Source organism: Chiloscyllium plagiosum, chromosome 9 (assembly GCF_004010195.1).
Source record: "Chiloscyllium plagiosum isolate BGI_BamShark_2017 chromosome 9, ASM401019v2, whole genome shotgun sequence".
NCBI classification, from domain to species: domain Eukaryota; kingdom Metazoa; phylum Chordata; class Chondrichthyes; order Orectolobiformes; family Hemiscylliidae; genus Chiloscyllium; species Chiloscyllium plagiosum.
Genome location: NC_057718.1, coordinates 26,393,202 through 26,412,373, shown reverse-complemented (window position 1 = coordinate 26,412,373; position 19,172 = coordinate 26,393,202). Strand labels below are relative to the sequence as shown.

General features: G+C 40.9%; 1 protein-coding gene across 2 annotated transcripts in view; it reads right to left on the bottom strand.

The window, feature by feature from the left end:
- Positions 1-19,172, bottom strand: part of LOC122552709 (ALK tyrosine kinase receptor-like) — a 1,052,914-nt gene that overhangs the window by 169,490 nt on the left and 864,252 nt on the right. For both annotated transcript variants that reach the window (XM_043695597.1, XM_043695598.1), the window contains one exon: positions 11,545-11,707. In XM_043695597.1, coding sequence (XP_043551532.1) covers positions 11,545-11,707 — 163 coding nt within the window. The remainder of the gene's footprint in view (positions 1-11,544; positions 11,708-19,172) is intronic.

Genomic DNA, 19,172 nt, shown 5'->3' with positions numbered 1-19,172 from the left:
GTGGTTAGCACTGCTGCCTTACAGTGCCAGAGACCTGGGTTCAATGCCTACCTCAGGTGACTCTCTGTGTGGAGTTTGCACATTCTCCCTGTGTCTGCGTGGGTTTCCTCCGGGTGCTCTGGTTTTCTCCCACTGTCCAAAAATGTGCAGGTTAGGTGAATTGACCGTAGTGTTAGGTGAAGGGGTAAATGTAGGGGAATGGGTCTGGGTGGGTGGCGGTCGGTGTAGACTTGTTGGGCCGAAGGGTCTGTTTTCACATTGTAAGTAATCTAAAAAAAACTTCCACCAGCCACACTGTATTTGCTCTGTACTGTCAAAGTTAGCACTAATGGGTGCTAGGAATAAATGAAAGGCCACATAGGGCTTTCACAGCTAAGGGTGAACAGCAGGAGAACTGAGAGTGCAAACGTATTATCCAATTTTCTACTTTTCCAAAACAATCAAATCCTGAAGCAAGCCCCAGCTCATTCATGACAGGCAGCTAAACCAATTAGTTAGGAGCAGTTTGCCTTGTCAATATAACAACTTTGACCACAAATACAGCTGACTGAAGAATTGAATACACAGTGCTGAACAGGTTTCATATTGAGATTCACTAATACCACATCAGATTCAGTAGCGAAGAGGGTTAATATTAGCAGAACAATATAGATTCTACAGTGTTCTTTAGGTCTCATGCATTTTCTAGGCTCCTGAGGCAATGGGTCATATTATGCTGAATAAATAATGACATCTGAATGTCACATATCATTAATAATGTACAAAGTGACCTGGTACTTACAGTAACAAAGAGATACGCTGTGCATTGTGACTCACGACAAGTTGCACTGCCCTGTCATTAGCTTTGCAAAAGTGGCATCTTGTGCTTAATCTTACTGTGATTTCCATGAAGTTGCTGCTTTCGCACATTACAAACCCATTCAATTCACTGAGGAAAATTAAGTCTCATAATTAACATGATCAGTGTACTCTTTACAGTGTGATAATTGTGAATGACACTCCATCAATCTCTGTTTCTCAAGTGTGGAGGTTATAAATTTTCAGGAAAAGTAAAAGTGAACAATGTTTATTTTTTCTTAATTTTCCTTTCATTTATTTTCTTTCTAAGTCTCTTAACTGAATCTTTCCCTCCCTCTATCTCTGTTTCTAAACCTGACTTGGCATCAAATTCATCCATTCACATTCACCCTCTTCTAAGTTTTTCCTTTGCTTATTTGTCAATCTTTAAATGTCATTGGTTAAGATGATGCCCTGTGTTTCCCATTGTTCACCAAGTTGCCAGATGACCTGCACCTTGATCAGTTCACACACCAGCAAAAAATCTGAGCAATTTCCAGCAAACTGTTTTAAAACGTAACCATTAATGAACAAGTGTAAATTCAACAGTGGACTTTGCCTGATACCCAACTCAGCTCATCCAATAATTGTTCCTTGGATTAGGTTGAGTCCCATAGTTTGCAATGTTGAAGAAGGATAGCAATTGACCTCAGCCTAACTAAACAAAATCCAGAAGGGGAAAACACATTTGGTTCATCAAACCTGCAACATCAGAGACAAAGGGAAGCCCACTGGAGTCAGGAATGGAGCTATACAGATGTGGAATATTGGAGAACCTACCTGAATATTGATTCCTGCCTCCATCCCATACCCAGGTCATTTTTATAAATGTGAGTTTGAGGAATGGGAGGGAAAGTTGTCCTCAAAAGGGTGCTACCAAAGTCAGTAAATTCATGGTGACATAAGACCAACTGATAGAAGCCCACTTTTCTGGAGGGTTTTTCCTCAGTTGACTCCAGGCAGAGGAGAAAGTGGTTCTTCTGGCAGTTGATGAGGGGAGTAGGGTTCAAAGTAGACTTGCTGGGCCAGCCTCCCTGCCTGCTTGAGACAGCAACATACTAGCTTGTAGAGGATTCAGTAGTAGCCACAGCAGCTGAACGTGTTGTGTCTGGTTATGAAAGGGCTAATATGGACAAGTGCCAAAAGCACCATCCTCTATGATGAAGTCACATGAACCTGCAGGCCAAACAGCTCAGGATTCCAGAGGAATATGACCTAATACCTGATCCTCCTCATAGTCTCTGTAACAATGGCTGAATTTTACTATGCGTTCTCTCAAACAATCTTCCCAAATTTGCCTCCTTACCCATACCCATGCCCCTAAGGCACCTCATTCATTACATTTCCCACTTGACACAGCCAGAAATACTCGGCACTGCTGGGACATCCATGCCCTAGTGTCATGCCATCTCTAATGCCCAGTTGTACATTCGGTCAAATGTTGGCAGCCCACAGCTACACCCATGGTTTCTGTCAATTGCCCTAGATATGGACAGAAATTAGCATCCTACTGTCTGCACTTCAAGGTGAACAGCAATTGTTTGCATGGAGCCTGCTCTGAGATGTTACAGATAGATAGAGCAAGTGACGAGCTGGAGTTGCCAAGTTACCATTCTGACTTGAATGCCAGGAACGGTCTAGTTTCTATCTGGCAGGTGGGAGAATGGGGAACTGCATTTCAATGAGAAGAAATGAGGATGTTATTACATACTAATACATGCCAATAGGCCTCTTCCCATTCACTAGTGGGTATTTCATCTCAGCATTCAACACTTGGGAACATTTTGCTCCCAAAGTCAGGAAGCTGCTCATTGCCAGTCTCTCTTGATTCCCCTAACTTTCTCACCAATGGCCACACTGATCAGCATATCCCACCCAAAGTCTGTTTGTGAAATCGGAAATTGTAAATGTAATTATACCCACAAATGCATAATGCTAATACAGAAAGAATCTTCAGAGATGATGTTCTATATGATTCTGAAAGGTTTGATACTGAAGAACACAAATGTGCGCCAACCATTATAAGGATTCCATAAGGTCTTGTGGGCAGAACAGCAAAGGATCTCAGAGGAGTAAGACCTACCATCCAGGTCTTCCTCATAGTCTCTGAAACAACGTCCATCGTATCAATGTAATCTACAATAAGTTGCTATCATGCAATAAACCAATTCTTGTTTGATATCAGAGCCTTTTCTAGATAGATGAGTACATTGTTTTTTGCTCCCACGCTAGACTAAAAAGGCCCTGTACATCACTCCACTGAAAGAGCATGACAACAGAAAACCTATCAAATGGCAATGTGTGGACTTGGTTTAGTTTCACTCACAACAGGTCAATTTTTATTCCATTGGGAACACTTTCTCCTTCACTTAAGAAAGGCACCCTTCAGTCATGGGATCCTGGCAAAGTCAGCCAAGGATAGTCTCCAAGATCTGTCCAGGTGCTTGGACAGGGCTTGTTAGCCTCTCAGGTGGCCAGGGTTAGGATACTCTTTTCGCTGGAGGTGAGGAGCCGAATATCTTGGCTCTTTTGGCTCTATTATGAGCAGTATTTTCCTTGCTTGGAACAAAATGAAGGGATTAAGTGGCATAGCTGCTGGTGGAGGAAAGTCAGTGTGGTGGCCCAAGTATGCAAATTGGCAGCACAGAGGTCACACAGTGTCCCTTGCATCAAGAAGTTTGAGTGGGTGAGGAAGGATGTTGCCAGTATTGGGAATGGTAGAACTTAAGGCTTGGTGGAACATGGGGTGCAGTAGCAGAGTTAGAATGAGTGAAAGGTGTTAGAGAGAAGACGTTAGTAGGGTGAGAAATCCACTGATGTTCTTCCTACATTGCTGCACGTTCTCAGAACATGATGGGAGGGTCTAGGGTTGTAGCAATCTCAGCCAGTCCTGGGGAAAAAAATGTCCCTCCTCTGTGCCACCAGCTTTTGGCTACTAGTAATTGACTGAGTGAACATCAGTGTTTTAAAGATAGTGTGATGTCAGGGTTCCTGGGTATTCCAGTAATGGTAAATACTTCCAGCTACGGGGAATGGAAATATAGGGGTAAGATTGGATATGAAGGGCACCACAAGAGTGTGGTAAGTAGTTAATGAGGAACGTTTGGGATGATAGCATGAGAAACATCTATGAGGTCTTGCAAAGAGAAACCTTCCATTAAACTCAACAGAAATGACACATGGCGAAACTATGGTAGGATTCATCCCCAAGTTTCCTGCCTAACCTCTGCTGAATAAAATGAGTAGTCCTGTTTATAGCTCTATAATTCCTATAATCTTTCTCAACAAATCATAATCTGATTATAAATGTGGCCCTGTATTGACCTCTATGAGTTTCTTTCACTATTTACTACGCTGTGCTAATTTTTCTTGAAGTTCAAGTATTGCTTTACGTTTGTGTTAGACTCCCATTCTTCAATGCTCTTGTTTAAATTTCATTTAATGAAAGCTACACTTTTTATTTGTCTCCCCTCAATCTTCTTGCAAATGAAACTATAATTAGATAATTAAGCTATTCTCATGCATTAGTCTCTGAAGGCTTGACATCATTACTCTTTAGAAAGGCTTTTAATGGTTTTTGAAATAAACTGACCGAAACTGCATGCTCTTCTCCAGAATTGTCCGGATCAATCATATAATTAACAGGAAATTAGCAGTTTATCACATCTATTAAAGCATTTCAAAGTGTTTGGCATACCAAAGAGTACTGGAAAATGATGTACAGTTCTGAGCTTGAAAATCCATAGTCTTTTTTAATGTAAAGGTCACGGGTAAGGCCAGATCACAGGATTCCTGGAGATTAGGGGGGCCTTCTAAGGTACAGAATCTCAGCTTGCCCCCAAACTAAACTGGAGAATGACTGAGTGGACACTTAAAAGTCTAGGAATTCCTGTATTCATAACCATGGAGCTGCCCCTGAAGCACACTCTAGTGTTTTGACCATTTTATTCCTTTTTCATACAAAGGGCATTTTGATCCACTTTATTAGAGTGATATACAAGTAGCTTTCATTGCACTTTCCAGCAACTTGAGCAAGGTGTGTGTCCCTTCCGATCTATTAGCATCATGTGTTTATGGACAAGGCCAGGCCCTCTCAAAACATTTCAAGAGAGTAGCCCAGACCTCAACTTTGCTCGTTGTTTTAAGCAGGTAAACAGTGGAGATTCCAGGAGTGATGCAGCTGGCCCAACCACTTGGTTTTAAACAAAACAGAAATTATTCGCAAGATTGCCAAATGAAACACAAAGAGAACAGAATGTAGAGTAATTTAACATATCTGAAAACCCAACATATTATCCCAACTTAGTGATGCTGTTCCAAATACTTGCAACAACCCCCACAAACACCCGTTTGCGAAAAAAGAAAAAATTCAACACAGGGCTTACAAGAGAGATGTCAGAGAGAGAGAGAGGATCAGCATGGATCTGCTTCTTTGGGTCCAGCAGCTTCACAACTGACTAGCAAGCCTGAACAGCCAGACTGCTGGCTAAAACCAAACCAAACCAGAGAAAAACTGAGCTGGGAGAACTGGCCACTCCCCTTTCATTGTACAAGCATTTTTTTTTTAAAACTTGGAAACCTTTTGCCTGAGGCAGTATCTGTTAGCTATAATCAAACTGTCCCTAATGCACTTCAAACCTACACCTCCTGGAGTCTCTGTGTTTATGAACCCACTGAGGAAGAAAACCCAGCAGCATCATCACACATAGGTATTCAAAAGTGGATTGGAGTAAGAAACACAGAAACGCAGAAAATGCGAGAAAAACTCAGCAGTTCTGGCAGCATCTGTGGAGAGAGAAGATGAAGGGCTTATGCCTGAAACATCAACTCTCCTGCTCCTCGGATGCTGCCTGACTGGCTGTGCTTTTCCAGCACGACACTTTTTGACTCTGATCTCCAGCATCTGCAATCATCATTTTCTCGCCTGTGGAGAGAGAAACAGAGTTAATACTTTGAATCTGACACCAGCTTCAAAAGAGTTAACTGTGTTTCTCCCTCCACAAATACTGCCAGAATAACTAAATCTCTCCAGCATTCTCTGTTTGTTTTAGATTTCCAGCTTCGATAGAACTTTGCATTTATTGAAATATAATAATGGTATTTCTCTGTTGTAACATGAATTTTAGCTAGACGTGAGCTGGAGGTTCCACAGAAGAAAGCCTCATATTTGCACTGGGGTAGTGATGCTGTGAATTCCATGCCACCCCCACCCTAATATACTGATAACATCAGCATAGCAGTATGGGGTGTATAAAAAGTGAGATTTGGCCGTCAATAGCTTACTGATTGGTTTGTGGGGTTGTGACTAGTTGTGGATGACATCAGCCTAACAAAAAATATTTGATTATTTCTGGGTAGCTGAAGAGCTTGTGGACATGAATGATACTGCTAGAACACTTTAGACTGCTGGAAGAGCAGATGGTGTGTGTCTGTGTCTCTCTCACTCTCTCTCTAGTAAAGTACCTAAAGCCTGAAGAATGACAATGTTTTTTGTCCCATCAGTTGCTGTAAGCTGTCGCTTTTAACAAATAAATCATGAATCAGTCTTTCTGTGCCTCCTGTGAAGGGAGAGAACCAGAAGTAAAATATCAGAGAACTGAAGAACTTGAGAAACAAAAGGAACACTCCTTCGAATCTCGAGGACTTCTGCTAGTGAACTGTTTTCTCAGTAATTTTTTGTCCCTGCACATGTAACAGCAATGTTTTGCTGTCTCTCTATGGGCGGTGTGGTGGTTCAGTGGTTAGCATTGCTGCCTCACAACACCAGGGTCCCAGGCTCAATTCCAGCCTTGAGTGACTGTCTGTGTGGAACTTACACATTCACCCCATACCTGTGCGGGTTTGCTCCGGGTTTCCCCCCACAGTCCAAAGATGCTTAGGTCAGGTGAATTGGCCATGCTAAATCGCCCATAGCATTAGTCAGAGGGAAATGGGTCTGGGTGGGTTACTCTTTGGAGGGTTGGTGTGGACTGGTTGGGCTGAAGGGCCTGTTTCCACGCTGTAGGGAATCTAATCTACATATATTTGTGCAGGTGGATTTTAAGAAGAGTGTTTTAAGTTTTACCGAATAGAGTTATATGTCAACAATTAATAATTGTATACCTGAGGTTAGGTACAGAAAAACCTGGTCCATGTTTTTTTGTTAGCCTGGTCTACCTGATTGAGGACTTTACATACTTTGACACAATATTTAACTTTTGAGATGATGCCAAGAATAGTGGGACTTAATTTGTTCAACTAGGAGGAGCATTTTAGTTGCAGCCAAACTGTCACCGGGAAATGTGTAGAAATGGAGACTTAGCTGACGACAATAGTTCAATGACCCATGAAGTGGTGACCACTTCTTGCTGACAAAGGCCTTCCACCTGCACAAAGCTGTTTGCTTGGCTCGCAATTAGTTGAACAACTTATGGGTGTGAACATTAAGATCAGAAGCCGTTGGTCTTTCGGGAAGAGAAATGGTTTCTTTCTCTATGCGGTGAAGAAGAAAGCTAAAACTAGTTTATTTTCCCTCACCAGTTGCTGGAAGCTGTTGCTTTCAACCAATAAGTCAGAGACTTTATAAGTTGCAAACCAGTTGCTCTGTACCTCCTGCAAGCAAGTGAAAGGACCTGGAGATGGGTAACCAAGGAACAGCAAGTCCTGACATCTCAGTAAACCCTGGGGACAAGGACCTTCTATGTTTTTTCGTTCACCCATAACACCAATTTCTTCTCTGCATCTATACATGTTCAGGGAGAATTTTACAATCTTTCTATAAACCTGGGTCTAAAAAGACTTGTGCATTCAGGAATTTTGCAAACTTTGTGATGAACCCCTGGTGTAGCAGGCTTGAATTCTAGCTTGCAATCCCAGTGAGGCTTGTCGAAGTGCATGGTCGAATTGCCATTACAGAGACATGGCTGTAGGGTGACCAAGACAGGTGTGGACAATAAGGAAATTCAACTTGTAGGAAGGATAAAAGAAAGGAATAAGCTGATGGGGTAGTATTGACAATAAGCAATGGGATCAGTGTGTTAGGGAAAGAAAAATACTAATTTGAAGAACAGAATGCACAATTTTTTTAGATGGACCTTAGAAACAGCGAGGGCAACAAAGATTGGAGGGAATGGTTTCTAGGCCACCAAAAGCCATGGTAATGCAGAGCACAGTATTAATCAGAAGAAATTAGAAATGTATGTACCAAAGGGAATGCACCTTGGATTACCTTGATCTATATATAGACTGGATATAGCTAATGAGTATGAATGCTGTGGAGGAAATATTTCTGCAATACATTTGAGGTAGATTTCTGAAACAATATGTTGAGAAACCAACTGGGGAACAGGCTATTTTAGGTCTAATAATATGCAATGCGAAAAGGCTAATTAATAACCTTGTTGTACATCTTTTTTAGGGAATAGTGATCATGATATGATGGAATTTCTCATTAAGTTTGAGATTATGGAAGTATGGGGAGGAAGTTGTCTATTGGTGGATTGAAAAAATAGATCAAAATGTCTGGTTGTAGCTAGGTAATAGGGATTTAAGTAAGTATTACTTGTTTATCAAAAAACATATGCTCCTTCGACCAAAAATACCTGACAGAAAAGGCAAGTCAGTAATGGTTAACAAAGAGGAGGCAGTGAGGACTGCAGATGCTGGAGAAGTCAGAGTCAATAAAGTGTGACGCTGGTAAAAGCACAGCCAATCAGACAGCATCTGAGGAGCAAGAGAGTCTGATGAAGGTCTTAAGCCCAAAACATCAACTCTCTTGCTCCTCAGATGATGCCTGACCTGCTGTGTTTTTTTTTCAGCGCCACACTTTATTGACTATGGTTAACAAAGATAATATTATATCAAAGGAGGAGGCTAAAACAAGCACCAAAAATAAAGTAAGCCTGAGGATTGGGAGAACTTCAAAAAGAGAAGACAAGAAACTGATAAAGAAAAAGAGAATGAAACATGAATGGAAAATAACTAGAACCATTTAAAAATGGATTATAAAAAAGAAATGGTTAACAAAGACAAAAGTGGGGTTCCATTACATGTAGGGGTGGGAGAATATATATGAGGAAATAGAGAAATGGCAAAGAAGCTAAATAGGTATTTTGTCTTCATCTTTATAGAGGAAGATCCAAGAGGTCTCCCTGAAATAATAAAGATGTAAGGGTATGCTGAGAATGTGAAACTGAATGCAACTAGCATTAGTCAAAAAGTAGTACTGAAGAAATTAATAAGACTAAAAGTTGATAAATACGTGGGACAATAATAACCTTCACTCCAGGCTTTTGCAGAAGGTGGCTAAAGGAATGATTGATAAATTGGTGATTATCTTTCAATGTTCTATTCATTATGTGGTGGTGCCTATACATGGGAAGACTGGAAATATAATCACACTGTTTAAGAACAGAGGGAGAGAGAGAAAACAGGGAACTATGGATCTGTTACCTGATGTCAGTAATAAGGAAACTGCTGGAATCTACAAGGTAGCATGTGATTATTGAATATTTAGGAAATAATGAACAGAGTCAGCATGGATTTATGAAGGGGAAATCTATGGATGTTGCGTATTTGGATTTTCAAAATTGAAGCATTGGGACCGAGGGCAACATAGGAGCATGGGGTGGGATCAGTGAGGAAACACAAGGATCAGTGTTTGGGCCCAAGCTGGTCATAATTTGTATAATGATGTTGGGATCAATTGTAATATTTCAAAGTTTGCAGATTATACTAAACTCAATGAGAATATCAGGTGGGAGAAAGATGCAAGAGGGCTTCAAAGAGACTTAGACAGACTAAGTGGGTAAGAACATGGCAGATGGAAGACAACATGGATATTTGTGAGGTTATCTACTTTACTAGGAGGAACAAAGATGCAGAATATTTCCTTGTGTACATTTCTAGTATATTCAGCTAAGAAAATACTAGCATATTGCTATGCTGGGAGTGTAGTGTAGCCTCATCAAACTTTTTTCCTGTCCTACAAGGAGAGATTGAGGACACTGGGCCGGATTTTCTGGACCTCAGAAGAATGGAAGATAATCTCACAGAAACATACAAAATTCTGAAAAGGATAGACATAGTATTTGTAGGAAAGATGTTTTCCCTGACTGTGTGCTCTAGAAACATGGAGCACAGTCTCTGAGAAAAGGCACATCATTTAGGACTGAGATGAGGAAATTCTTTACTCAGAGGCTGGTGAATCTTTTGAAGTCTCTACCCCAGAGAAGGCTGGAAGCTCCTCGGATGCTGCCTGAACTGCTTGCTTTTCCAGCACCACTCTAATCTAGAATCTGGTTTCCAGCATCTGCAGTCCTTGTTTTTACTGGGCTCAATCAGTCAGTAAGTTCATGGGTGAGATTAATAACTTATAATGTATAGCAATGAGGTGGATGATGGGCTGTGACCTCAAATAGAACAGCAAGCTTGGAAGGCTGAATGGCCTACTGCTACTTCAATGTTCCTATCGATCCTGTCGTACAAATAGGTTATGGGCTCCAGCAGAGGAGACACTTGATGTTTCCCAATGGACTTACATTTTGCTGAAACACAGACACCTATGATGGACTGTTTCATGTTAAGGACCTGGGAATCCTTGACCAGATATGATATAATTTTTTTTTAACTGGGCTGTTCTTCAGCTGCCAGTTTCTGGATCAGTTTTTCTCACTATTTCTGTCAATTAATATGCATACTGACCACTAATCAGGAAATGGCAAGAAGCCAGAAAGGAGGCAATGACTTAGTGCATGAAAACAAATCAGAGGATGTCATAATATAAACTACCTCCGTGGAAAATACTTCAAAGCAACAATAACCAGAATGAACGCTTGGAGGTACTGGTGTTGGACTGGGGTGTACAAAGTTAAAAATCACTCAACACCAGGTTATAGTCCAACAAGTTTATTTGGAAACACTAGCTTTTGGAGTGCTGCTCCTTCATCAGGTGGTTGTGGAGTATAAGATCTTAAGACACAGAATTTATAGAAAAAAATTACAGTGTGATGTAACTGAAATTATACTTTGAAAAAGATCTGGATTGTTTGTTAAATCTCTCATCTTTTAGAATGACGATGTTGGCTTCAATTCTTTCATGTGTAAATCTCAGAATGTTTTTTTTACATTATCTGGGCAGACATGGTACCTATTGTTAAAGTTCACTTGAGAATATAACTTTAAAAAACATTCTGGGATTTACATATGAAAGAACCGAAACCAACATGATCATTCTAAAAGATGAGAGACTTAACAAACAATCCAGATCTTTTTCAATATATAACTTCAGTTGCATCACACTGTAAACTTTTGTTGTAAATTCTGTGTCTTACCATCTTTTACTCCACAAACACTTGATGAAGAAGCAGTGATCTGAAAGCTAGTCCTTCCAAATAAAGGCTTTTGCCCAAAACGTCGATTTCGCTGCTCTTTGGATGCTGCCTGAACTGCTGTGCTCTTCCAGCACCACTAATCCAGAATCTGGTTTCCAGCATCTGCAGTCATTGTTTTTACCAAATAAACCTGTTGGACTATAACCTGGTGTTGTGTGATTTTTAACCAGAATGAAGACTATGAGAAGACCTTCATCATTTAGTTTGCTGTGATTGCAGAGGAAAGTTCATCACCCCCATTTTCTCAAAGGCATCTTGGGAATGGGCAATTTATTCCAGCCTTGGTAATGGCTTCCATATCAAGTTTAAATGCAAAAGAAAGGTAACCTGCACTTACTTGTATGTGTCTGTTGATGGCACTCTCCATTTCTGAATGCCCTTCCAAGAACCTTTAGCTACAACCATCACAGAGGTACTTGTATTCCTGTAAGCATTGTTGCACTGGGTCTGTGTTGGTCCTTTGGGCCCACTAGCACCACATGTCCTAATAATCCACGGGCCTGAAAAATGGAGGGAAAAGTGAAAAGAGTTAAGACGGCTGTGGCAACTTGCATTTCATGGTAGGGGGTCAGCATAAACTTTGTCTTTGGCGATTTTACTGGAAAAGCAGACGTGGTTGTAAAGTGATATTTAACGTCTGCAAGTCTGTAAACCCAATCCAAATTTACCAGCAGTAATATCAAGAAGAAATCATACAGCAATTATCTGAGTTATCACTTAACAGCTCAGTCTCAGTTTTCCACTCAAAATCCATGCAATTTTGAATTTTGGCCTGAGGCTTTCAAACTGAATGCAGTTACCATATAAACCATGATTGTGTAGAGAAATGTACAAAAGACTAACTGCTTCTGTGATACCACATAGGAACATTGTAATAAATCACAGTAGGTGAACACTACATTAAAAGTAAGGATGATTATTCTCTCCACAGAATGAAACAACTTTCCAGTCGGATTTTGTTTTTGTACTGTCCTTCAATTTAACACAAACAAGAAGTCAAGACGACAGTTTTTCAAATCATCTCATTGTAAATAGTTTGAGGACTCTTGGGAGTCATTGAAACAGATACAGCCACAGGGCCTAAATATTTGGATTGCAGACAGAACAATCGCTCATCAAAAGAAGTTTAGAACCTCAGCTAGCTTATTTATTAATTATGAGGAGAGAAACTGCTGAGTGCCTTGTCTATCTACACTGTATCAGGTGAAGCAGCCAGGCTTTAAGAATAGCAGATAAGCCTCCAGCTTCAATTGACTACAAATTTTGAAGCTGCAGATCCGTGCTGAGCATTTTAAACTTCTGAAAAACACTGAAACATTTCCAGTTCAGAAGTTTATTGTTTCTGGAAACAGTAGTTGTCTGGAAGTTTTTTTTAGTAGATTCAAATACCAGTACAGTTCCATGGGAGGCCAAACAATATTTGGATAAGGACAAAAGTTTTTCAAAATTTTTTGATGCGTTTTTTTCTGTTTTATACTTCAGTTTTCCAGTGCACACTAGGCATTCCAATATAATTTTATAATCCAGAAACTTTCAAAATCCAGAAATCTTTCTCTAAGAGATTATCGTATACCACAAATGAAAGCAAATATAGCAAATCTGAAACAAACAAAGAGAATACTGGGCAAAAGTGAGGCCTGCAGATGCTGGAAACCAGAGTCTAGATTAGTGTGGTGCTGGAAAAGCACAGCAGGTCAGGCAGCATCCGAGGAGCAGGAAAATCAACGTTTCGGGCAAAAGCCCTTCATCAGGACTGAAGGCAGGGAGCCTCCAGGGTGGAGAGATAAATGGGAGGGGGTGGGGCTGGGGAGAAGGAAGCAAAGAATTGGGGTGGGGATGATGGTGATCGGGTCTAGATTAGAGTGGTGCTGGAAAAGCACAGCAGCTCAGGCAGCATCCGAGGAGCAGTAAAATCGACGTTTCGGGAGTGGTGTAGAGCAATTTTGCTACAAGGAATTGTGTGGTTTTGGATCCATGTTTTTTGACATATTGGCTGGGTGGCCAAAGGAAACCATAAGATAAGAACTGGGAGCAGAAATAGCCTTGCAGAGCTTCAGTTGTATTCCTGATGAAGGGCTTTTGCCCGAAACATCAATTTTACTGCTCCTCGGATGCTGCCTGTACGGCTGTGCTTTTCCAGCTCCACTCTAATCTAGACTCTGGTTTCCAACATTTGCAATCATTGTTTTTACCATGAAGGTGATAGGTCAGAGAGGAAGGTGGGGGAAGGTAGCAAAGACTACAATGGGTGGATCAGGGTGGGGATAAAGGTGATAGGTCAGAAAGGAGGATAAAGCAGATAGGTGGGAAGGAAGGTTGGCAGGTAGAACAGGTCCTGAGGATAGTGCTGAGCTGAAGAGCTTCAGGGCAGAGGAGATGACCTGGAGGTTGCAGTGAGAGAGACTCACTGAGATTTTTGTGGAGAGAGGAGGAGAACTTCTTCAAGTTAGGCATCCAATACTGGAGAAACTGAGTAGGTCTGACAATATCTGTGAAGAGAGAAAGTGAGCTAATGTTTTGAGTCCAGTGTGAATCAAGAGCGATGCTGGACTCAAAATGTTAGCTCTGTTCTCTCGGGAAATTTGTTTCAGGAAGTGTACAGTGAAAATTACCCGGAGTAAGTTAGTTAGGTTGACGACCAGGTTTTAACACAGACAAAAATTTATTCACAAAATTATGGAATGAAACACAAAGAACAGAATATAGAATACCCACAGGACTCAGTCTACCCAAGTTAGACTTAATTATGCTGTTCCAAAAATACACAACAGTCCCAATAAACAAATCCCTTAATCATCGAGTAAAACTGAGAGGTTTTAGGTCGAAGTTATAAGGGCAGAAGGAGAGAGAGTTTAACAGCCTTTCTCCACACAGTGCACTGCTGAACTGACTCAAACAAGACTTCAGCTTTTAGGACTGACCACTCCCCTCCCATTATACTGGTTACTTCCAAAACATGAAAGCTTTGGCCTAAAGTCTCATCTGTTTACATATAAACAAAAAAGGCCTCCCTTTTCATCTCTGTACCAAACCAGTCGAATCGGAACCCAGACTGTTTACGAACCCTCTGAGAAAAATCAAGGACACAGTATCCTTGAGAAAAGGAACAGCATTTTAGAAAAATGGACCAGCTTTGTGACATCTCCCCCTTAAAAAAATGAACCATCAATATACAAAGATGGCTTCATTTTTAAAAGCACTCAAAAAAAGATTGTTTAGTAGTCTAAAACACATATAGACATTATACTAACTATACACATGCAAACATGCATAACCCCATTCAAATTCATGGCACACCCGCCACCGAATGCCTCCGTATCTCATTTGAGTCTCGATAACGCATTGGCAATCACGTTTTCCAGACCTGCCACATGCACAGTTGTCAAATTGCAACAACAAGCTCCATCTAAACAGTTCGGCATTTTTGTCCTTAAATTTCTCCACAGATGTCAATAGGTTATGATGAGTGTATACGATTGTCTCAGATGCATTGCTGATAATATAAACACTAAAATGTTGTAATGCTAACACCAAGCTCAAAGTTGCTTTCTACATCCTTGTGGAGTCCAGGCCAATAAAAACTAATGTCTTTGTATTTCAGCCTCCTCACTCCTGAATGCCTCCAAATGGCTGCTCATGCTCCACTCGCAGCACGTCCTTTCTATACCCTACTGGCAAAACAATTTGATGAACTTCTGCCTATTTCTCATCTGCTTAAATATGTGATGGTCTCCATTTCCTCATTAAGACATCATTTGTTAAGTAATAACACACAGGGATGCATTCACTCTCCTTTTTTGTGTATGCCTTTTGATAAAAGTACTTTAAGTTCTCATCTTTCTGCTGCAACTCAATAAGCTTAGCAGAGCTAAATATACTTGCATGTTTACCTATTTGTTCCTGCTCTGTCCCACTTATCTGATAATGCTATTTCAGCTTCCTTATCTGTGCCTTTTGATGTCTCCTGCTTCAGCTTGTGACTCTGTGACCTCATTACTACAAAATCCCAAATCGATTCCCAAATAAGACTCCTGCAGTGCTTCAATTGCTTGCGTCTCCACTGGCTTTTCAACTGGCACGTCAACCAGTGAATCAGCTATATAATTTGCAAGGACAGATTGTATTCCTGGAGCTGAGAGTTTGTCCAGTACTCCTACCACAAATTCTCCTCTCTTTTCTGGACACTCTAGCCTGACTTTACATAACTGACCACTTTCTGTCTCACCATGGATTCCTGTTACCAGTACCTTTTCTGGCAATAGTCCCTCAGGAGTACATATCTCCTCATCCTTCAGCATTACAGACTGAGAGAATCCTGTGTCCCTTAATAATGTAACATCTTTGCCTGCTACTCCTGGCCTATGTGAATAGACTTTACCGTTGCATGTGCATTTTTTAAGCAGATCTGGCAATTCCTCCTTAATCAACCTCTGATGCAGCTTTCTAGCTTCCTCTGTGCTTTCTGTTACCATGCCAACAAAACTTCCAGGCTAGTCCTGTTTCCCTACATCTGGCTTTCTCCTAGCCCACCAGCATTGTGATTTCATGTGATCCACTTTATTACAATGAAAACACCAGAGCTTTTTACCTTCTTTATCCCCTTCAAGGGTTTCCTTTTTACCCTGTGCTAAGTTAAGCTTATGATCTTCACTGAGATCTATCTTTCCTTTTCCACGTGAGGATGTCTCTTTGCCCCAGTTTCTGTCCCTCATGGACTGAAATTGATTCTGCTTTTATGGACCAGCTCATAATCATCAGCCACTTCAGCTGCTAACCTTGCTGTTTTAACTCTCTGCTGTTCCACATGAGTTTGCACTACTTCAGGCAATGAATTTTTGAATGCCTCCAAAATCATTACCTCTCTAAGGGATTCCTAGGTTTGCTCTATCTTTAAAGCTCTTATCCATCTATTGAAATTACTTTGTTTGATCCTTTCAAACTCAATATAGGTTTGACCAGGGTCCCTCCTTAGATTCCTGAAATGTTGTCTATAGACTTCTGGTACAAGCTCATATGAATTAAGATGGCTTTTTTCACCTCCTCATACTCCCCAGATACCTCCTCTGATCGGGATGCGAAGGCATCACTAGCCCTACTTACAAGTTTTGCTTGGATCAACAAAACCCCTCATGGTCACTGGCCACTACATTTGTTTAGCCACTTTTTCAAATGAGATGAAAAAGGTTTCCACATCCTCCTCTTCAAATCTAGGCAATGCTTGAACATACTTAAACAGTTTCTCATCAGGCTTTCGTCCACCATGGGTTTGCTCATCTCTACTCTCTTCCTCAGTGAACTCTCCTTCAGCCTTCATCTCCAATCTTTTAAGCTGACTTTCCTTTTTAAGTGCCAATTTTTGAAGTTCAAACTCTCTCTCTCTTTTTCTTTCTCTTCTGCTGCTCTCTTTTATCTCTCACCTCTAACTCAAGCTGTTTCATTTGCAATTTAATTTTTGCCAGCAAGTTTAAATGCTAAACTGCTGTTGCAATTATCTCTTCTTTCCTCACAGAAGAAGGCAGCTCCAACCCCAGCTTGTCTGCTAATTCCAGCAGTCTGATCTTATTCATCTTTTGTATAACTACTAAGTTCACGTTGTCCACCTCCAGAAAACTCTTGGTAACTGAAAGAGCCATTACTATCTCAAACTTTGTCTACCGAACCAAACCAACACCTGAAATAAAGACAATAGCACCTACCTCTTGCTGGTTAATCCTAATCTGTTATCAACTAGGTCAGACCACTCAAAACATTCTTAAGCACGCAGCCCAGACCATATCTTTGTAATTTTTTTGGTATGTGTACAGTGAAAGTTATCCAGAGTAAGTTAGCTAGGTTGACTACCAGGCTTTTAAACAGATAAAAATTTATTCACAAAATTATGGAATGAAACACAAAGAATAGAATATAGAATACCCACAGAACTCAGTCTATCTAAACTAGACTTAATTATGCTGTTCCAAAAATACACAACAGTCTCAACAAACAAATCCCTTAATCTTTGAGTAAAACTGAAACAGAGGCTAACAGGCCAAAGTTAGAAGGACAGGTGGAGAGAGAATTTAACAGCCTTTTTTGACACAGTGCACTGCTGAAGTGACTCAAACAAGACTTTAGCTTTTAGGACTGACCATCTCTCTTCCATTATACAGGTTACTTCTAAAACATGAAAGGTGTGGCTTAAAGTCTCATCTGTTTACGTATAAACAAAATGGCCTCCCAATACCCTTTTCATCTCTGTACGAAACCAGTCGATTCAGAGCCCAAACTGTTTACGACCCTTCTGAGAAAAATCAAGGACATAGTATCCTTGTGAAAAAGAACAGCCTTTAGAAAACAAGACCAGCTTTGGGATATATGTTATCTTTAGTCTATGATTTTGCAAAATATGACTGAGTCAATGAAACATCACTTACTTTTAAGCATTGAGTACCATCAACTAGGATCTTAATGCAGCTTTTAATTCCAGATTTATCAAGTAGAGTTACATCCCAGCAGCCATTGTGGATTTGAGCTCATGTCCACAGAGCATTAGCCAATGCCTCTGGTGTGTTAGACCTGTAATTAACTACTACTCTACTGTCTTTGTACAGACTCAGGCAGAACTAATGAAGAGTCATTGCTTTCTTTCCATAGATGTAGCCAGACCTGCTGAGTTTCTCCAACAATTTCTGTTTTTGTTGTAATAGATTCAGGCATAAGAACAAAACAGCCTGTTCAAATACAGCTGGCACACTGACACAGTAGTTAGCACTGCTGCCTCTTGGCACCAAGGATCCAAGTTCAATTCTAGATGACTGAGTGGCATTTGTACTTTCTCCCAGAGCCAATATGGGTTTCCTCCGGGTGCTTCAGTTTCCTTCCACAGTCCAAAGATACATAAGTTTGATGGATTGGCACTATTAAATTGCTCCATAGTGTCCAGGGATGTGTATGTTATGTCGATTAACCATGGGAAATGCAGAGAGATGGATCTGAGTGGGATATTCTTCAGAGGGGCTATGTAGACTCAATGGGCTGAATGGCCTGCTTCCATAATGTAGGGATTCTATTCTTGAATGACGGTCGTTATTCAAGTCTTTAATTTGCCTCACAATAGCTGTGACAAGTCTGGCGTCAGGTTAGGAGGTAATGTATCCCAGCTGACACTTTATTAAAGGACTTCTGCTAGTGAAAAGGCTCTGGCAAACATGTTATATTTCAGCAGTCCTCATAATCTTATAACAATGCACAAATAATAAAATGATGTTTCATTAATTAATTTGCTGGTTTAAATTGAAGTCACTCATCATGGGAGTTTTTCTTCTCTCATACTAATCACCATGTCATTTGCTGTCACTATTCTGTGCCAAGTCAGGGTGCCAATATCTGCTCAAACGAAGAGGTGTAATTGCACCTCAATTTGTACTCCTGCGGTATTCCTTTCTGATGCAGATGGTGGATGCACCAGCAGATCCTCAGCCTTATCTTTATATATTCTTAGTCCTTCTGACCCTCATTACTGTTTCTAAATACCGGAGACGGAAAAAAAAGGAGTTCCATCTATCCAGTGCGTTAGATTAAAGTTGAGCAGGGAAGAAAAGGAATGCCAAGGAAGGTCCAGGAGAGAAAGAGAATCTAACAAGAGGGGTAAACACCACCATCTACAAGTTTCACTCCAAGGTAAAAGTGAGGACTGCAGATGCTGGAAATCAGAGTCTAGATTAGAGTGGTGCAGGAAAAGCACAGCAGGTCAGGCAGCTTCGGAGGAGCAGGAAAATTGACGTTTCGGGCAAAAGCCCTTCAGGAATGAAGGCAGGGAGACTCTGGGGTGGAGAGATAAAGGGGAGGGGGGTGGGGCTGGGGGGAAGGTAGCTGAAAGTGCAAAAGCTGGTTGAGGATGTGGCTGAAGAGCTTCAGGGCAGAGGAGATGACCTGGGGTTTGCAGTGTGAGAGAGAGAGACTCAGAGATCCTTGTAGAGAGAGGAG